Genomic DNA, 14,896 nt, shown 5'->3' with positions numbered 1-14,896 from the left:
TGCTGCTACGTAGATCTCGGACTCTGTCCGACAAACTGGTCACCTTAATTGGGACCGGTAGCTTTGACGTTAACACACAGAACCGTACTGAAGAAATGGCAAAGAAATTGGTTAATTAATTAAATAATCACAACTAAATTCAATTTTCCAGACTGCCTATGCTTGGGTTATACTAATAGAAAAACATCACCATGGAGAATGAGAATAACGCTACAAGAAGAACATATGAATCAGTTTCACTGTGAGGCAGAGGAAAAGGTATATGGTTTTATTAGGTTTTAAATCTTAGACAAAAACACAATCGGCAATGTGATAAACCTACAAAAGGCAGCGATGGAGATCTTGAGCATAGGAATGAACAGCGGAGGGTGGAGGAGGAGCCTGGGTCGCTGAGGTCCATTCTGAGTGGTTACTGAATCACGTCTGTCAACAGTAAAGCAAAGGGCTGACAAGAATGAAGAGACAAGCAGAGCGGAGCCAAAGATGTAAACTGGTGAAAAGATGATGATCTAGTGACGCAGGGAGTGAATCACTCCACGTGCAGGCAGACAGAAAATGTGTGACACAGATTTGTTATCGCTGGAACAAATGTGCAAGAATATAAACCTGTTTTGAACACAGTGGGTGTTGTTGAGGTGATAATCTCCATTTTACGGCTGTTTCCTTTTTTTCCCTTTTTTTTTAAAAACTGCTTCACTGTATTTGTACACTGTGTATATGACTATTGTGTGTGTATGTATGTATGTATGTGGCTTTGGAAGTACAAAACGCATAGAGTGTAACATCACAGTGACTGGTTGAACCACATCGACCGCTTTGTTTTCCAACTCAATCTCCTTTTTTTTCCCGTGTGTTTCTCCCCAGCTCTTTCTTTCCATCTTTCACTGTGTCCCTCCACTCTTCTTCTTCTTCTTCTTCTTCTCTAAAAGCTGTGCGGCCCGACGTAGATGGAGAGTCTGAGGGCGGAGCTGGTCTGGTAGTTGCCCTGGTAGCTGAGCAGAGGATTTACTGACACCATCTCCAGGTCCAACGTGTACTCTCTGGGCCCCGACACGGCGCGCGCCAACACCAGCATGGCGCTGATATTATTGATTTGCTGAGGAAGACAAAAAAAAGGTACATTATCAAGCAAATTTTACATTAATTGCCCTTTAAAGGCAAAGTTTTGAAAATATGTTCAATTCGACAGTTGATGAGAAGACCAACACTTTAAATATAAAGCCACAGCCAGAAATGATTATAGCTTAGCTTGCAAAAACTGAAATAAGGTGGAAATGTTGCCTGGCCCCTCCATAGCACACTTCGTATCAATAACACGGGTTAAAATGTCCGATTATATCCTGCGAGTGTGAAAGCATGACGTTGTGACATCCCTGACAAACGCGGCATGTTTCATAAAAAGTCAGACCAATGTATCCATCAATCCCTGAAGAACATGAAACCCTGAAGTGTGAAGCTCCAGTGGGTCTTTGCACTCCTCTACGCTCTGTGACGGCTCTCACCCTGATGTAGAAGTCTGCGTTCTCGTCTCCTGACCGGATGCGGAACGTGTTGTAAGCCCCCGGAGAGACGCTGGTGGCCTGGATCTGGAAGATGTCCGAGGGGACGGAGCGCTCCGAGGTGATGCTCATGTAGCGGTGGACGATGGAGAAGGGCAGATCTCGACAGGCCGGCTTGTTGACGGGACAAACGCAGCGGCTGGATTCACACACAAGAGAGAGAGAGAGAGAGAGAAACGGTCCGTTTGTCCATCAAGTGTGTTTGATGCAGGGAAAACGTGAACCGCGGTTCATGCATCGGCCAGCAGAGGGCGTGACGTGGCTGAGAGGGAAGCTCCTAAAATCTAAACAAATATTCAACGGGAGCCATTTTTCCTCTCATGTTTTTCTAAAACACATTTTATATTACCGAATCATCTGGCGTACGTTAACAGTGACCCACACCTGCTACCAATCCAACACGTGTAAACTGTAATGGTTTTTCTTATTGCGCTGGAGCACGTTCAGAAGAAAAGGTTGCGAGTTGGACTCATGTGTGGAAAAAGTAAGTGGGTAATCTTGCAGCCACACTCCAAACAGGGGGCTGATTATATTCTGAGCTGAATGCGTGCACATACTTGAGTAATTGGGAAAAGGTGTGCGACAGAGCACACATGCTTTCACGAGGTGTCACTCACTTCTCAGACACCTGCACATAAGGCTCCTGGCACCGGTTCGTGTCCACACACTGGTATCGTCCGTGGATGTTCACGCACGTCTGAGCCTCGCCGCACTGATGCTCGCCTGTTTCACATTCGTTTATATCTGCCGAAGAAAAGGGGGGAAAAAAAATAGCTGGAGACGTTTGATTCGAACGAGAACGGGACGAGAATAGAGCCACTGTCAAAGAATGAATGCAGCGTTGACTCGGTGTGGCTTCTGTGGCTCTCGAGAGCACCGGCAGGAAGGTGTCGGGCCTTGAGATGAGAGGGGGGGGGAAGAAGGCGGGTGTGCTTACCCTGGCACAGCCTGGTGCCTTGCAGCTGGTATCCCTCTGGGCACATGCAGGAGAACCTCCCCGGCTCGTTGACACACCGGTACTGGCACAGGTAACTGGAGTAGCTGCACTCGTCGATGTCTGTGCAACGGGGGAAGGGAGAGGCAGGAAAAAAAAGCAAAGTGAGTGTGTGCCATCGCTCGCATTCATCCTCGTTCTCTTACCGTTGCAGGCGAAGCCATCGGCCCCCAGTTCGTAGCCCTGGTCGCAGCGGCACAGGAAGGTGCCGTACGTGTTGGAACACCTCTGGGAGCAGGGGGCACCCATCTCACATTCGTTCACATCTAAAGGGAGGGGAGGTCGATTCCATTGATGAACTTAAATGCAGACTGAGTCAAACAGCCAAACACGGTTGATGTTGTAAAAAGGCAACGCACTTGTCTGCGCACTAATTGCAGTTAGTCAATATTGAACCAATATGAATGTCAAACCATGGATACGTTTAGTTAAATCTTGACCTTTACTGTTACCTATGTGGTTATGGACTTGTAGTATTGCTGATTAAAGCTTAAAGGTGGACATTTAACGGATTCATTTAGCAGAAAAGAGATAACTCTGCAGAGCGTCATCGAGTAAAATCTCCAAGATAAAGTGATCGGAGGCGCTGAGGACCCTTTGCAGACCTTCGGGCTGACTTCAGAGACATTGGCGGTTGCTTTTTGAGTCTTACGACTTGGTTGCGTTGGGCGTCACTCACCAATGCACGATCGGTTGTTTCCTGCCAGCTGGAAACCAGGTTCACACTGACAGGAGAAGGAGCCGGGGACATTGACACAGCGATGTTGGCAGTATCTGTACCTGCATTCATCAATGTCTGGGAGAGAGAAATGGAGTCAGAGAAGGGCCATTCACAGTCCTACAGGTTATTAAGGTCACTCTCGCGGCAATGACTACCTTTGCACTGGTCCATTAAGCAATCGACTAAAATGAATTAAACTAAAACCGCCGGCTACACAAGCTAACAGATGCATTGACATTGTCTTACCGATGCACTCTGTGCCGACCTTGCGGTAACCATCGGGGCACTGGCAGGTGAAGGCACCCAGGGTGTTGATGCACTGCTGGCTGGGCTGGCAGTCATCTTCCTCTCGCTCGCACTCATTGACATCTGTGTGTGTGGGTGAAGTGCAAAAAGGACACACATAAGGGGGGGAAGGGGGGTTTACTGTGAGCACACACGGCATCATTCATGACTGAAAGGCACAGTGAGAGTGTTGGAGGGCAGAAGATGGTGACTCCGTTCCCCTCATTTGCACCCGACAGCTGAGAGTATCACAACGTGTTGAGTCATGTTTGTGGTCCCAGATGAACACCTCGTTGTCCTCCGACGTTAGCAGGTTCCTCGCACAGCAGCTGTCCTCGTGTGAAATCTTCCAAATTCCTACGGTGTCTGCCTGCCCCACTTGGAATAACACTCACTTACACACCAACACACGCAGCCCACAGTTCCAACACCTGCTGCGGCCACCTGTTCCTACTATATCTGTGGCCGCCGACAATAAACCTACACAATCACACGCACACACTTAATGATCAACACCATCCCGTGGCCACCTGTCGCCCCCCCCCCACAAACCAGACACCTACCGACACAGCTGTCTCCCTGCGCCTCGTAGCCAGCAGGGCAGCGGCTGGTCTCGGCGGGCGTGATGGGGGGCTCCGAGGCCGGGATGACGGACGCGGAGCGGGGAAGGCACAGGTATCCCCCGTAGTGGTTGAAGCATTTCATTTCCCCTTTGCACGCATCGGGGATGATCTCGCACTCGTTTATGTCTGATGGGGGGGGGGAGACGAGTCAACCTGTTAGGGGTTAATCAAGAGGACGGGACAAAGGACGGGACAGAGCACGGGCAGCGACGTGGCGATGCCAGCTGCAGGCCTGTACGAGGATCAAGCAGCGAGGTGGAATAGATGCAGAATGAAGAGTGTTTTACCTTTGCAGTGCTCGGTCTGATGGTCCCAGTGATACCCATCTGTGCATTCCTGCGGAGAGAGAACGAGAGTGTGGGAAAATGATGGAAAGAAACAGGCACTCTGAGCCAAGTAGTTGCATAATATATTCAAAAAACATAATAAATCCCCAGGAGCGGAACTTTAAAAAAGGAGCAGAGGATAGAGGAACTTGTTTCCTGTGTAGGAGTACAGGAGAGCTGGGCCAAAAGGACAAGAAGGCCGCTGCCGTCAAAGGCTTTGTGACGTTTTGAAATACTTTACTTAAGCCGAACGTCACTTTGAAAACAAAGAATTTATAGCCACTGGAAAAAGGGTCATTATAATTCTGGAAAAAAAATAAGAGCTGCATGGAAAGAAAACCATTGGCATGAAAAAAAACACGGAATTAAAGCTAAAATTACCCCCAGCTACGACCACTGTTAGATGTTGGAAAACTGCTGTGGAATATTAAACAAGACAAATGTGAAGAAATAAGAAATTAAATTAGGAGAGAAGAAGCGTATCGAGATCAACATTTTAACACCATTTTTTTGAAGGGGGGGGGGTGTTGGAAGATCATATGGAAGAAAGAAAAAGGAGTAAGAGAGGAGGAGAGATTTGTCCATCCTTACCGTGTAGGTGTCGCTTTCTGTAGGCGGCTGTGAAATAGCACTGCGGAGGAGCACAGACACACATATGCACACGCACACCACTGACACACAAGCACCCTGCATACTAATGCACTAACGTGGGGGAGATGGGACGGGAACACACGTACAACATGCACACAAACACTCCGTGTCACAGGTAGCGCTGCTTTAAAGATGAGGGAGGCCGCCCCGCGCTGCTATCTGCATTTCAGAGGGAGAAACAGAGAGAACGACATGGAAGAGAAACATCAGAAACTCATTAAAAAAATAGAATGAATCCCTCTGACGGGTAAAACCATAAACACTGTGGCTTGCTCCATCCTTCAGCCGAAAATAACAAAGTCAACACGGGAGAAGTGCTTTCACGTTAGCTGCTCACAGAAGACTCTCTGTGTCTCCGGACTGGCAGAATAAGAACGCTTTAATTTTTAAGTTCAGCTCGCTGTGTGTCAGAGCGGCGTTCGCCTGCAGCCCATTAATCATGGCCACGCGGCGCATATTTTATAACAGCATCTCCTGCTGAGCTGCTTCCATCTGTGGGATAGATTTTTTGGGACAGCCGTGTTGTGTTTTGTCATCGGTGCCAACTAAGCACTCAAGTACTATACTTATTCTAAGGTATCATGTCGACAACAATGCAGAGTTGTCGACAACGGCAAAACGTTGGCTTTTTATGTGATCCTGTTTTCACTTGAGTGAATGTTTGGCCGCGATGGGTATCAGGCGTATCAGGCGTTATATTTCAAAATAAAATTCGAATAATAATTACTACAATGAGAAACTCAATATTTTTGATTTAGTATTTCAAATAAACCATTATTTTGATAAACTAAGTCATTATTTTGAGATCCTGTCTCTTTAGAAGGAATCTTTCATCACAATGGGGGGAAATGGGCTTCCAGCGTGTTTGCACAATTACAGGCTGCAAATAAGCATCCCCTCTTGTTCTGTCCTTGAGCCAAGAGGAACCTGATTCCGCAGCTGGAAGATGTCAGTTACTTTGATTTCATTTACAAATAAAAATGCCCTTTTCACCAACACACGGGGGCTTAGTCACGTGGCTGCTCTGAATTACGTCCTGTTGGGTTACGTTACGTTAAGTCCTGTTGAGATCTACGTCACCAATAATGATGACGTTGTGCTTTGTATTCGGCAAATACACTAAACAGAGCCACTAAGGTTCAGAATGTTTTACAAGATAATAACTTTATTATTACAAAAATGTCATCTCGTGAGTGTACATTTTCAGGGCGTCCACACTGAAAGTGGCCATTTGGCATAATTGACACTTTCACTATGGATAAGTGTTTTGCTGGTAATTTGGGGAATTTTTGAATGCAGGGCTCACTTGCATTCTAGTATTCCTACATTGCGATGTTGCTTCTTTGACTTAAGCAATGGATGTACTTCACTACACAAGTATTTTGAGGCAGATTTATAGTACGTTATGTTTGCTGAGTCCTCTAAGTATTCTGATGGACTGGGCTTTTCTGCCAGCAGAGACACAAGCAGCCTTCTGTTAATGTTCCTGGAGAAAAGCTATAAGTGGCTGACTTTAAACATAAACAAATCACCTATTCCAGCTCCCGCAGACCGAAAAAAAGTACAAGAAATATATATTCTGAGAGAGTTTTCTTTGCACAGTCAGTGAGCTCCAGTTCACTCACATGACGGGAAAGTTATAATCACTGCCTGTCTACGTGCACGGGCGCATGCTCGGTTCTAAACTCCGGCGGCCGCATCTGCAAGCGTGGCTTATTGTTGTATTTCCTGTTGCGGCAAACAGACGGCCGCGAGGGGGACGTGGACACACTGAGATATTCGACGGATGACATCAGTGGCCATTCGGGAACTTTTGCGTGCTCAAAAACAACAGAACATGCCCCGACCCCGTCAGCGCAGACGGTGACGCACACCACTGTGCAATCAGACGGCCGCGGTGCGTGACCTCTCTTGGGTCGGCCCGTCCGGACACTTACAAGCCAGCAAGAATGTGACCCGAAGCCACCGGGGAAAACACAACCGAACCGCCGGCCTGTCAGGGGCCAGCGAGCGTCTGGCCCCTGACAGCGGGCAGCAGGGACACATTGGGTGTATCCATGATGCCGCTGGAGGCCGAGTGGCGGTGGACCTCTGGAATGCCCGTGGCGAGGATGTGGCCGCCGGTTTCCAGCTGGGATGCCCTGCCACGGCAGTGGTTCCCAGAGTATCGGGTTCTGGGAAACCCCCCGTGGTTCACATAAGAGGACAGCTGGTGCCAAAACCTCCAGCCACTGCTGCCCTAACCTCTCATCTGCCCTCGTCGTGTGGGTGGATGTCAGAGAAGGTGAAATTCATAGTCTCGCTTTTTGACGTAGGGAGAAACAGGTTGATTGTGAAACCACAACACTGTGAAACATGCTTCAAGCCTTTCTGTTGCTTCGGAACGCCGGTCAGACACGACTAGACGTTGCCGTGGACTCTGGGAACCCGTGATGGGCATTTATTTTTATTTTGACGATTACTATTTAATACAGAAAATAATCAGCAAATGAATCGGTTCAAAAAAAACAAGTTGTAGTCCCGCATTAGTGTAGCACCTGTTCTGTACAGCAGCAACAGAACTTTTGGCTAACCCGGCCCTCAGTGACAGCAGGATGACCCATTTCTAAATCCACCCAGTCAGCACACTGTATGCAAGATTTCAGGAGGCTAATAAAAGTGACCATGGGAGGACCAAGAAAAACACAGACCACACACACACACACACTCAGAGTGTAAACTGCAGCATGGTCATGTGTTGTAGTGTATACATTAAAAACTTTGTGTTGTTCCGCTCAGTTGTGCATGGAGCTGCCTGAGAACACGGTGGCCCAGCGGGATAAAAACTGCTGTTTTTAATCACAATCATTCTCTCTCACACACGCACAGACACACACGCACACACACACACGCACAGACACACACACACACACGCACAGACACACACACACACGCACACACACACACACACGCGTACAGACACACACACAGACACACACAGCCCAATTCCCGTCCTGGAAAACTCCACAATCAGTGATGCATAGTGGCCTGCAGACACTCACTGTAACTGTAATAAACCCCTCTGGTACGGCTCTGTTCTCCCACCAGTGGTTTTGAGGGGGGGTTAAAGACCTGTGATGTATTAGTGTGTGCGAGCAATGCGGCACGAGATGACGTGCTGCTCGCGTGGGACTTGTGCCTGCTTTCTGTTGCCTTTATAATCCCACTGAGTCATTACAGGGACTGTCACGTGTTAGCGGTTAGGGGTTTACGGAATGAACAGGGATTTAATTGCTCTGTCAAATAGAAGTGAGGCAGCAGCATCCTCCTCTGCCCGCGATGTCAGCCAGAGCCCTTTTGTGTGCGTTTGTACCTTTTAGCTGCCACCTGTTTCTTCTTTTTGTTCAAAAGCCACTGCTGCCTCGTCCCAGGGAAATTAAAACCGCAGTGAATAAACTGAGATTGTGACACCGACGTGAAAAGTTGTACAAGAGGGGAGCACTTTTGTAACACACTGTGGGATAATACATGCCCTGTGACTCATTACCTCTCTTCCTGTCTATCCCCCTATTACAGTAACACAGTGCCAAGAAGCAAACTACTCAGACAGGACGCCACATTATCCTGGCTTTTGTAAGACGCAACATGAAGCCGGGAGAGCAGAGCGTGTGACATGTATGGCCTGTACCAGAGAAGGAGATAAATCAAAACTATCACAAACACAGTCGGTCATCCAAAGGTTCTCTTTTATAAATAAAAAGCTTCTAACGCGGGTGTCAAGACATAAAAGAAAACTCACGAGTGAATCTTTTTTCCGGATGGATCTTCTCCTCCCCGACCGGTGTGTCCTTCCAACTGGCTGCTGTCGTCCCGGCTGAGTTGGCGCCCAGAAGAGGTCCCTTAAACCCCCGCCTGTCTGACCCGGAGCGAGTGAGTGGGGAGACCGACAGCTGGAGCAGCTGAACACATGCAAAGGGAGGGAGAGAGAGGGAGAGAGGGAGGAGAGAAGGACAGCCCATTCTACACCCCTCCCTCCCCCATCTGGCCCCCTGCGCTGCCATCATCCACCCTCCAAACCCCCTCTCCGCTGACCCCCCAGGATGCAAATTCCTGGTCTGCGGGCCGAAGACCAAAATTCCAAATCTGTTCAAATCGTAGGCCGAACAACAACTCACAGATTCACCCCCCCCCCCCCCCCCACCATCTTCATACCCAGTGCTCCCACTTACTGGTCCCACAACACACCTGGTTTCATTTAAACTAAACCCCCGCAAAAGCCCCAAGCCCTCCCTCCCTTTTACCCCCCATCTATCTATACTTACCTCCCCCATCTTTGACTTTTTTTCTTTTCCATAAAGCGGCTTAAGCCTTCGCTCTCGTCCAATCTGACATGCAGGATATTTATAGCTGGGGGGAGAGAAGTTAATGGAATGTAGACAAAAATTAGAGAGTGGAAGAGAAAGAAAGTGGAGACTCATTCGGAGAATTTGTCAGCTTATTTTTCGGAATAAACTGGAGTCCCGTTATGGTGTAAAATAGAGAAAATAAAACGCTATCATTATCTTGAGCCACTCTGCTGCTCCGCTAGAACATGAGCGTTCCGTTAATGCACTTGGAATCATCTGAGAAGTGTTGTTAAATATTCTTATATTCTTTAATAGACAATCTTTGTCTTTTTTAGGGATTTCAACAGTGTTACTTTGAACACTGTGGGAGGAAGACTTGTATTCTTCCACCTGTTTTCAGTTTGTCAGCCTTTGCTCTGTTTATCTGTCCTGTCCTTCTGGGGGGTGGCAGAGATGGCAGCTGTCATTAGGGGAGATGCTGTTAAAAGTCACACTGACGACCCCCTGGCTGGACCAACTGTGCCCCCCCGGCAGGTCCCTTATTCCCACGACCACACACAGGATCTGGAAGATGTCTCAGGCCACGCCGCATGCAGTCAGCTGGCCGCATCGAGATCTGAAACACTAATACATCTCAGATCGATGAAGAAGGGCTTCAGCGGTCGGCCATCTTGGCTTTTGTGCTACGATTTGAAGTTCTACCTCTCTGTTCTCCATCCAACGCTTAGTAAGATCAGTAAAATGGGTTACGGATAACAACTCCTCCATATAACGCTGCAGATAAAGCGACAACGTGAATCGGAGTTTTGATGTAAATACCTTCCTTTTTATTTACAAACCAAATGTACAGACACCGAATGGACGCAAACAGGGAGACACAAAGATTATCACCACTGGCAAAACCAAGCAGACGAAGCACAAAGCGAAAGGGTGCAGATGGCGGCCGCGGCGAGGGCGAGCAGCCAGAAGGAGCAGCAGCGAGGACACCGCTTCAGTCGTGGTACATTTTGAAGATACAGCTTTTGACGACGTCCATGTATCTGTTCCACACCACCTGATGTCTGAGGGTCAAAGACGGAGGGACAGAGACAGAGCAAACTGTAAGTGAATGGAGCCAAGAGGTAACGCAAGACTCATGACCATCTGTAATTGTGAAATAGTGTGAAGAGAGTAAATGAGGCAATCTTTGTCCGCTCGGTGTAATGTATGAGGGGGGGGCTGTCTGTTTCTTTTTATGAATATCTCTTTGTTAAACATGTAGTGGTGCCGGGGCTGTGTAAACCCTTAACTACATTCCAGAGTGTTTGCATGAGAAACAAGGTGACTACAGTTTGAGGAATCGGGGGCGAGACAGGGTGACACCCACTGGTAGAGCAGAGGCGTCAATATCAGGAAGGACTGAAAACACAACGTTATGCTTGAGCTGCTTCGGTGATTGCCAAAGTACACCGAATATTTGATTATTGTTACGGGTTTCTTCTGTGCAGAATCGCCCCCGTAGGAGAAAACAGTCGCGCTGTACCCGAGGAATAAAATAAAAGCTCATTAACTCACTTGAATGTGTCGAGAAGGTGCACAGAGTTGTTGTAGTGAGTCAGGTAGAGCCGAACGTCCGCAGAGGTCCATCGGTCTGAGCGACACGGCTCAATAAACTGGGTGGGAGTGGGGGGAGTAAAGGGAGAGGTGGAGGCGTTATGGCACGCAGTCTCAAAAGGCACACTTCAAAACCGGACTCAACCAATAGAAACTACGTCTTGTAGAAGAACAAACCTTCTCCACAAGATCAATGAAAAGGTCCCTGACGTCCTTTGCGTTGGTTAGCTTTGCGGCAATGTTGACAAGGCCTCTGGATAGATTCTACAAAGAGATGGAAATAATTGTCATAAATAATAGTCATTTCCTCTCACTGTACAAATCGCTGACTAATTTCCCAAATTCTGGGGTTATTTCTCTGACCTTAAAATTAGTCTCCATCTCGTTCAAATTGTTGGTCTTTCCTCTGAGAGCTGTGCAGACCAGGCTGAACAGAGAGGAGAGAACGGAAAGAGGGAAATTGCCAACACGTGTGTTTATAGAATTGAAATCAAAAGCCAGTTTAAAATTTCAGAAATAGCAAGAACATGTTTGTTTTCTGTTATTTCTCAGTTACCTTTTGTGTTGATCCAGCAAATCTTTGTCATTGATTAGAACCTTCAGTTCTTTCAGGTCTTGTAAAAACTCTTTATCCAGATCCACGTCCATGTCTTCCACCATGTTATCTGCAAAGTTAGACACTGTCATGTCTGTTCAAGAGTTTTACTTTTCTTTTTACTATTACCACTTTTTTTTCTGGCAATTGTCATCCCACTCTGGCTTAACCAGTTTACAGTGTTCGCTTTACACAATTTGAATTCATCGTTACAGTAATGAGGATCCGTAAAACCTGGAGGACCTCTGGTGGTCAGCTGGCCTCACTGACCAAGGCACAGCTCCAAATGTTCCGTATTCTTAATATCCAACATCAACAGCGTACCTCTTGTCCTTATGTGAGACATTCGTTTAAAATCCTCTTATTTAGTATATATATATATATATATATATATATATTTAGTCTCATAGCTTCAAATGTTTGTTTGTTTTATTCAACTTTTGTTGTTCTTGGATTTACTCTAATGTTGTATCGCTCTTTCAGCCTCAAACTGAGACCCGTTTAGAGGGTAAGAGATGATTAATACGCCTTAAAAAGTCACACGTCTCTTTTACATCTCAGATTTAAAAAAACGGCTGAGGGAAACCAGACGAAAGGCTCACCGACGGCCCCGACGGTCCAGTTGCTGATAAGCTGCCCGGCGCAGAAGGCAAAGTCCTGGAATGTGAGATACTGCAGCTTTCTTTTCCCCGTCTCGAAGCGATTGTTAGCAAAGAAAACAATGGCAGCGTAATCCCTGAAAGGAAAAAGGGCATTATTGAAACAACAAAAATAGATAGATAGAACATTTAATAAAGAAAATAACCAGAACTAGATGTTTTTACGTTGAATGTCTTCTCAGGTGAGGTTTTTTTTTTTTTTAGAGAAAGCTGAAAAAGATATAAACCTAATTTCTTATAACAACTGTAGCAACACAGAAGCAGGAAGGGATCTTGTACGGTCTTCACACGGATTACCTTGCAAGTTTATCAGAGAGAAGAAAGTGGTGATGTATGTTCTCCACCAGAGGGCCCTTCAGCTCCTCCACAACTTTAAAAACACGTTTGAAGTTGTCAAACTGAAATCAAACACGTGGCTCATGAGATTTCATAAATTTACAACAGCATGACAGAATGTATAAAATCTGCAAAAAAATGTATACATCAGACAAAAAAAGATGTGTCGAGAATTCAGCTCGTCAAAGTCGAAACATATTTTAGAAACAAATAACCAAAAGTTAGATTAGGACCAGGAAGAATTTACGGTGGTTTAACAACCGAAATAAGCTTGTGTCTCTTCTGATAAGTAGTGAGCAGTGACCATTTAAAACCTTGTGGGGGTTTTCACCTGTCGTCTGCAGCTCTTCAGCGTCACTCCTGTCTTGGCTCCAATATCGTCCAAGTCTTTTTTGGTTCCTTTGGAGAGTTTCTTTCCCAGGACCTCGCGGACAAATCCATCATCGAAGGTGTAATATCTAAACATGGCAGAAGAAGAAATATTCTCATTTATTACGACAGCAAAATAAAGCAGTTATGTTCAGTAATAAATGCTTGCAGTGGTAACAGCTGTCTTGAGAGGCTTTTTCAAAGATGATTGAATGTTGACAACGAGATTTGTCCCATACCCTCAGACACTACAAACAGCTAATTGACGGTGAAAGAATTAGAGCATCGTATGTGCACCTTTCTATGAGCATGGCTTGTCGATGAGGTGGGATCTGGAACAGCAGCTGGTTGCCTAGTTTGGACGGACTGTGCAGCAGACGCTCACACATCTGGAAGGTCCTGTACTGGTCCATGGTGTCACTCAGCAGAACGTCCGCACTCGCCTCACACTCCTCCATCACCCCTCCATCCATCCGTACCCTCACTGCATCGTTCACTGTACGGATAAATCACACAAGCTTGGCGATCCAACCGTGGCGGGAGCTGTGTGTAGTAACCTTCCCCAGCAAAGCTGCTAGTGTGGCATACATACGGCCATTATTCTTTACCTGGGACACGACAGGAACACTGATGTAAATTGTAGGTTTCATTGTTTGTGTTTTCCAATCTTGTCACAGATTGAGCACATTACTGGGTTCTAATCTGTAACCCTTTAGAGGAACGAAATGTACATTCAAAACACTTTAAATTAGGTTGGATATATTACTCATTACGAGTCATTGTTGAATATTTTTAAATAGTCAGTATCCTGAATTTAAGAAAATAAAAGCCTACAATTAAAAAAATATAAAGATTAATTAAACTTACGATCCTGACCAGCAGACATTTTAATTGAATTATATGTTTGAGGCTAATGCAATAAAACCCACATTGAGTGAACACGTCTGACTCATACCTGTGTATCCGTCCAGCCAGAGCTGGTACACCTCCTCGTCCATGATGGTGGTGTTGCCCACGAACACGTCCAGCTCCATCGTCATCTGCGTGGCGGCAGGGAGGTAAAATAAAGTGGGTCAGGTTTTCTCCTTTAGCACAAGTCAAGTTAGCCGTCACCAGCCAGCCAATCGCCTCAGCGGGACGCTTTTTAAAGTGCCAGAGACAAAGGGTGTACCTTGCTACGAGTGTTGTCTTGACCAGTTTTAAGCCCCGAACTGTGATAAAAGCTGAAATGCAAAGTAATCGGTGAAATGATGTCGGCTGAGTTTGAACCCTCTTCCCATGGCCGCCTGACTTCCTCCGTTACCGACGAGCTTCTTGTAACAACGTCCGCGACGTTAGCAGCTCCGAGTTGAGAACCGGACAACAAAACGGTAAATGTACATACAATCAAGGTAAGTGTGCGCGGTTTAAAACACGATCATCTACCAAATGGCAGCGCGCTGCATCGCTACGGGCGCTCGTTGTCAACAACGGCAGCAAAACGGACTTCCGGTTTCGTTACGTCACAGGAAAGGTTCCATTCATGCGGTGCATCACTGACTGTCCGTCTTCTTCAAATCAACTGACTGGCCTCTTTTTTTCTGCTGTAATGTTAAGGTTGAGGGGCAACGTATTTTTTATACTATATTACTACTATATTGTTTAAGTGCAGATTAGAGGAAGCGTTCTCGCATGGTATCACTGATTTTTTACAGTATCCCACCAAAATCCAAACCCGAGCACACATTTTAAAAGGAGCGTTAGCACATACCTGCTGCTGAAAATGTGTGATGATTTTGCATGATTGCGTGTTTTCAATTTTAGAGTTTGTGTCATGAAACCCATTTGTTGAAATTAGGATTTTATTCTAAAACTCTCACT

General features: G+C 46.4%; 2 protein-coding genes across 3 annotated transcripts; both read right to left on the bottom strand.

Annotated features, from left to right (window-relative positions):
* Nucleotides 1-247: 247 nt before the first annotated feature.
* On the bottom strand, nt 248-9,236 carry efemp2a (EGF-like fibulin extracellular matrix protein 2a). Its single transcript, XM_040174062.2, has 11 exons — nt 8,938-9,236; nt 5,100-5,318; nt 4,470-4,518; nt 4,123-4,308; nt 3,521-3,643; nt 3,233-3,349; nt 2,700-2,819; nt 2,497-2,616; nt 2,177-2,303; nt 1,503-1,698; nt 248-1,096 (listed from the first exon to the last, which is right to left on the bottom strand). The coding sequence occupies exons 2-11, from the start codon at nt 5,199-5,201 to the stop codon at nt 923-925; spliced, it is 1,314 nt and encodes a 437-aa protein (XP_040029996.1). The 5' UTR covers nt 5,202-5,318; nt 8,938-9,236; the 3' UTR covers nt 248-922.
* Nucleotides 9,237-10,288: 1,052 nt separating this feature from the next.
* Nucleotides 10,289-14,613, bottom strand: fibpa (fibroblast growth factor (acidic) intracellular binding protein a). 2 transcript variants are annotated; one of them, XM_040174063.2, is made up of 11 exons: nt 14,208-14,613; nt 13,992-14,076; nt 13,334-13,532; nt 12,999-13,125; nt 12,629-12,729; nt 12,275-12,408; nt 11,634-11,742; nt 11,441-11,504; nt 11,255-11,341; nt 11,039-11,136; nt 10,289-10,545 (listed from the first exon to the last, which is right to left on the bottom strand). In XM_040174063.2, exons 2-11 carry the CDS (start codon nt 14,074-14,076, stop codon nt 10,476-10,478), a joined length of 1,074 nt encoding a protein of 357 aa, XP_040029997.1. In that variant the 5' UTR covers nt 14,208-14,613; the 3' UTR covers nt 10,289-10,475. The 2 variants fall into 2 exon arrangements, with proteins under 2 accessions (XP_040029997.1, XP_077956710.1); XM_078100584.1 differs by having other exon boundaries at nt 13,334-13,644; nt 14,208-14,526.
* Nucleotides 14,614-14,896: the final 283 nt, after the last annotated feature.

This window comes from Gasterosteus aculeatus, chromosome 4 (genome assembly GCF_964276395.1).
Source record: "Gasterosteus aculeatus chromosome 4, fGasAcu3.hap1.1, whole genome shotgun sequence".
NCBI lineage: Eukaryota > Metazoa > Chordata > Actinopteri > Perciformes > Gasterosteidae > Gasterosteus > Gasterosteus aculeatus.
Note: the sequence above shows the minus strand (reverse complement) of the source record. Positions and strands in the feature narration are given on the sequence as shown.

What these genes read in the sequence shown, in the direction of transcription:
- efemp2a (XM_040174062.2), bottom strand. Translation starts at nt 5,201, where the DNA reads ATGCAGGGTGCTTGTGTGTCAGTGGTGTGCGTGTGCATATGTGTGTCT. An exon ending in GGTCGGCACAGAGTGCATCG is followed by an intron (nt 3,350 to 3,520) that starts GTAAGACAATGT and finishes TCTCTCTCCCAG; the next exon opens with ACATTGATGAATGCAGGTAC. An exon ending in CGATGGCTTCGCCTGCAACG is followed by an intron (nt 2,617 to 2,699) that starts GTAAGAGAACGA and finishes CCCGTTGCACAG; the next exon opens with ACATCGACGAGTGCAGCTAC.
- fibpa (XM_040174063.2), bottom strand. Translation starts at nt 14,076, where the DNA reads ATGACGATGGAGCTGGACGTGTTCGTGGGCAACACCACCATCATGGAC. An exon ending in TGAAGAGCTGCAGACGACAG is followed by an intron (nt 12,730 to 12,998) that starts GTGAAAACCCCC and finishes GTTTGATTTCAG; the next exon opens with TTTGACAACTTCAAACGTGT. An exon ending in TCATTGATCTTGTGGAGAAG is followed by an intron (nt 11,137 to 11,254) that starts GTTTGTTCTTCT and finishes ACTCCCACCCAG; the next exon opens with TTTATTGAGCCGTGTCGCTC.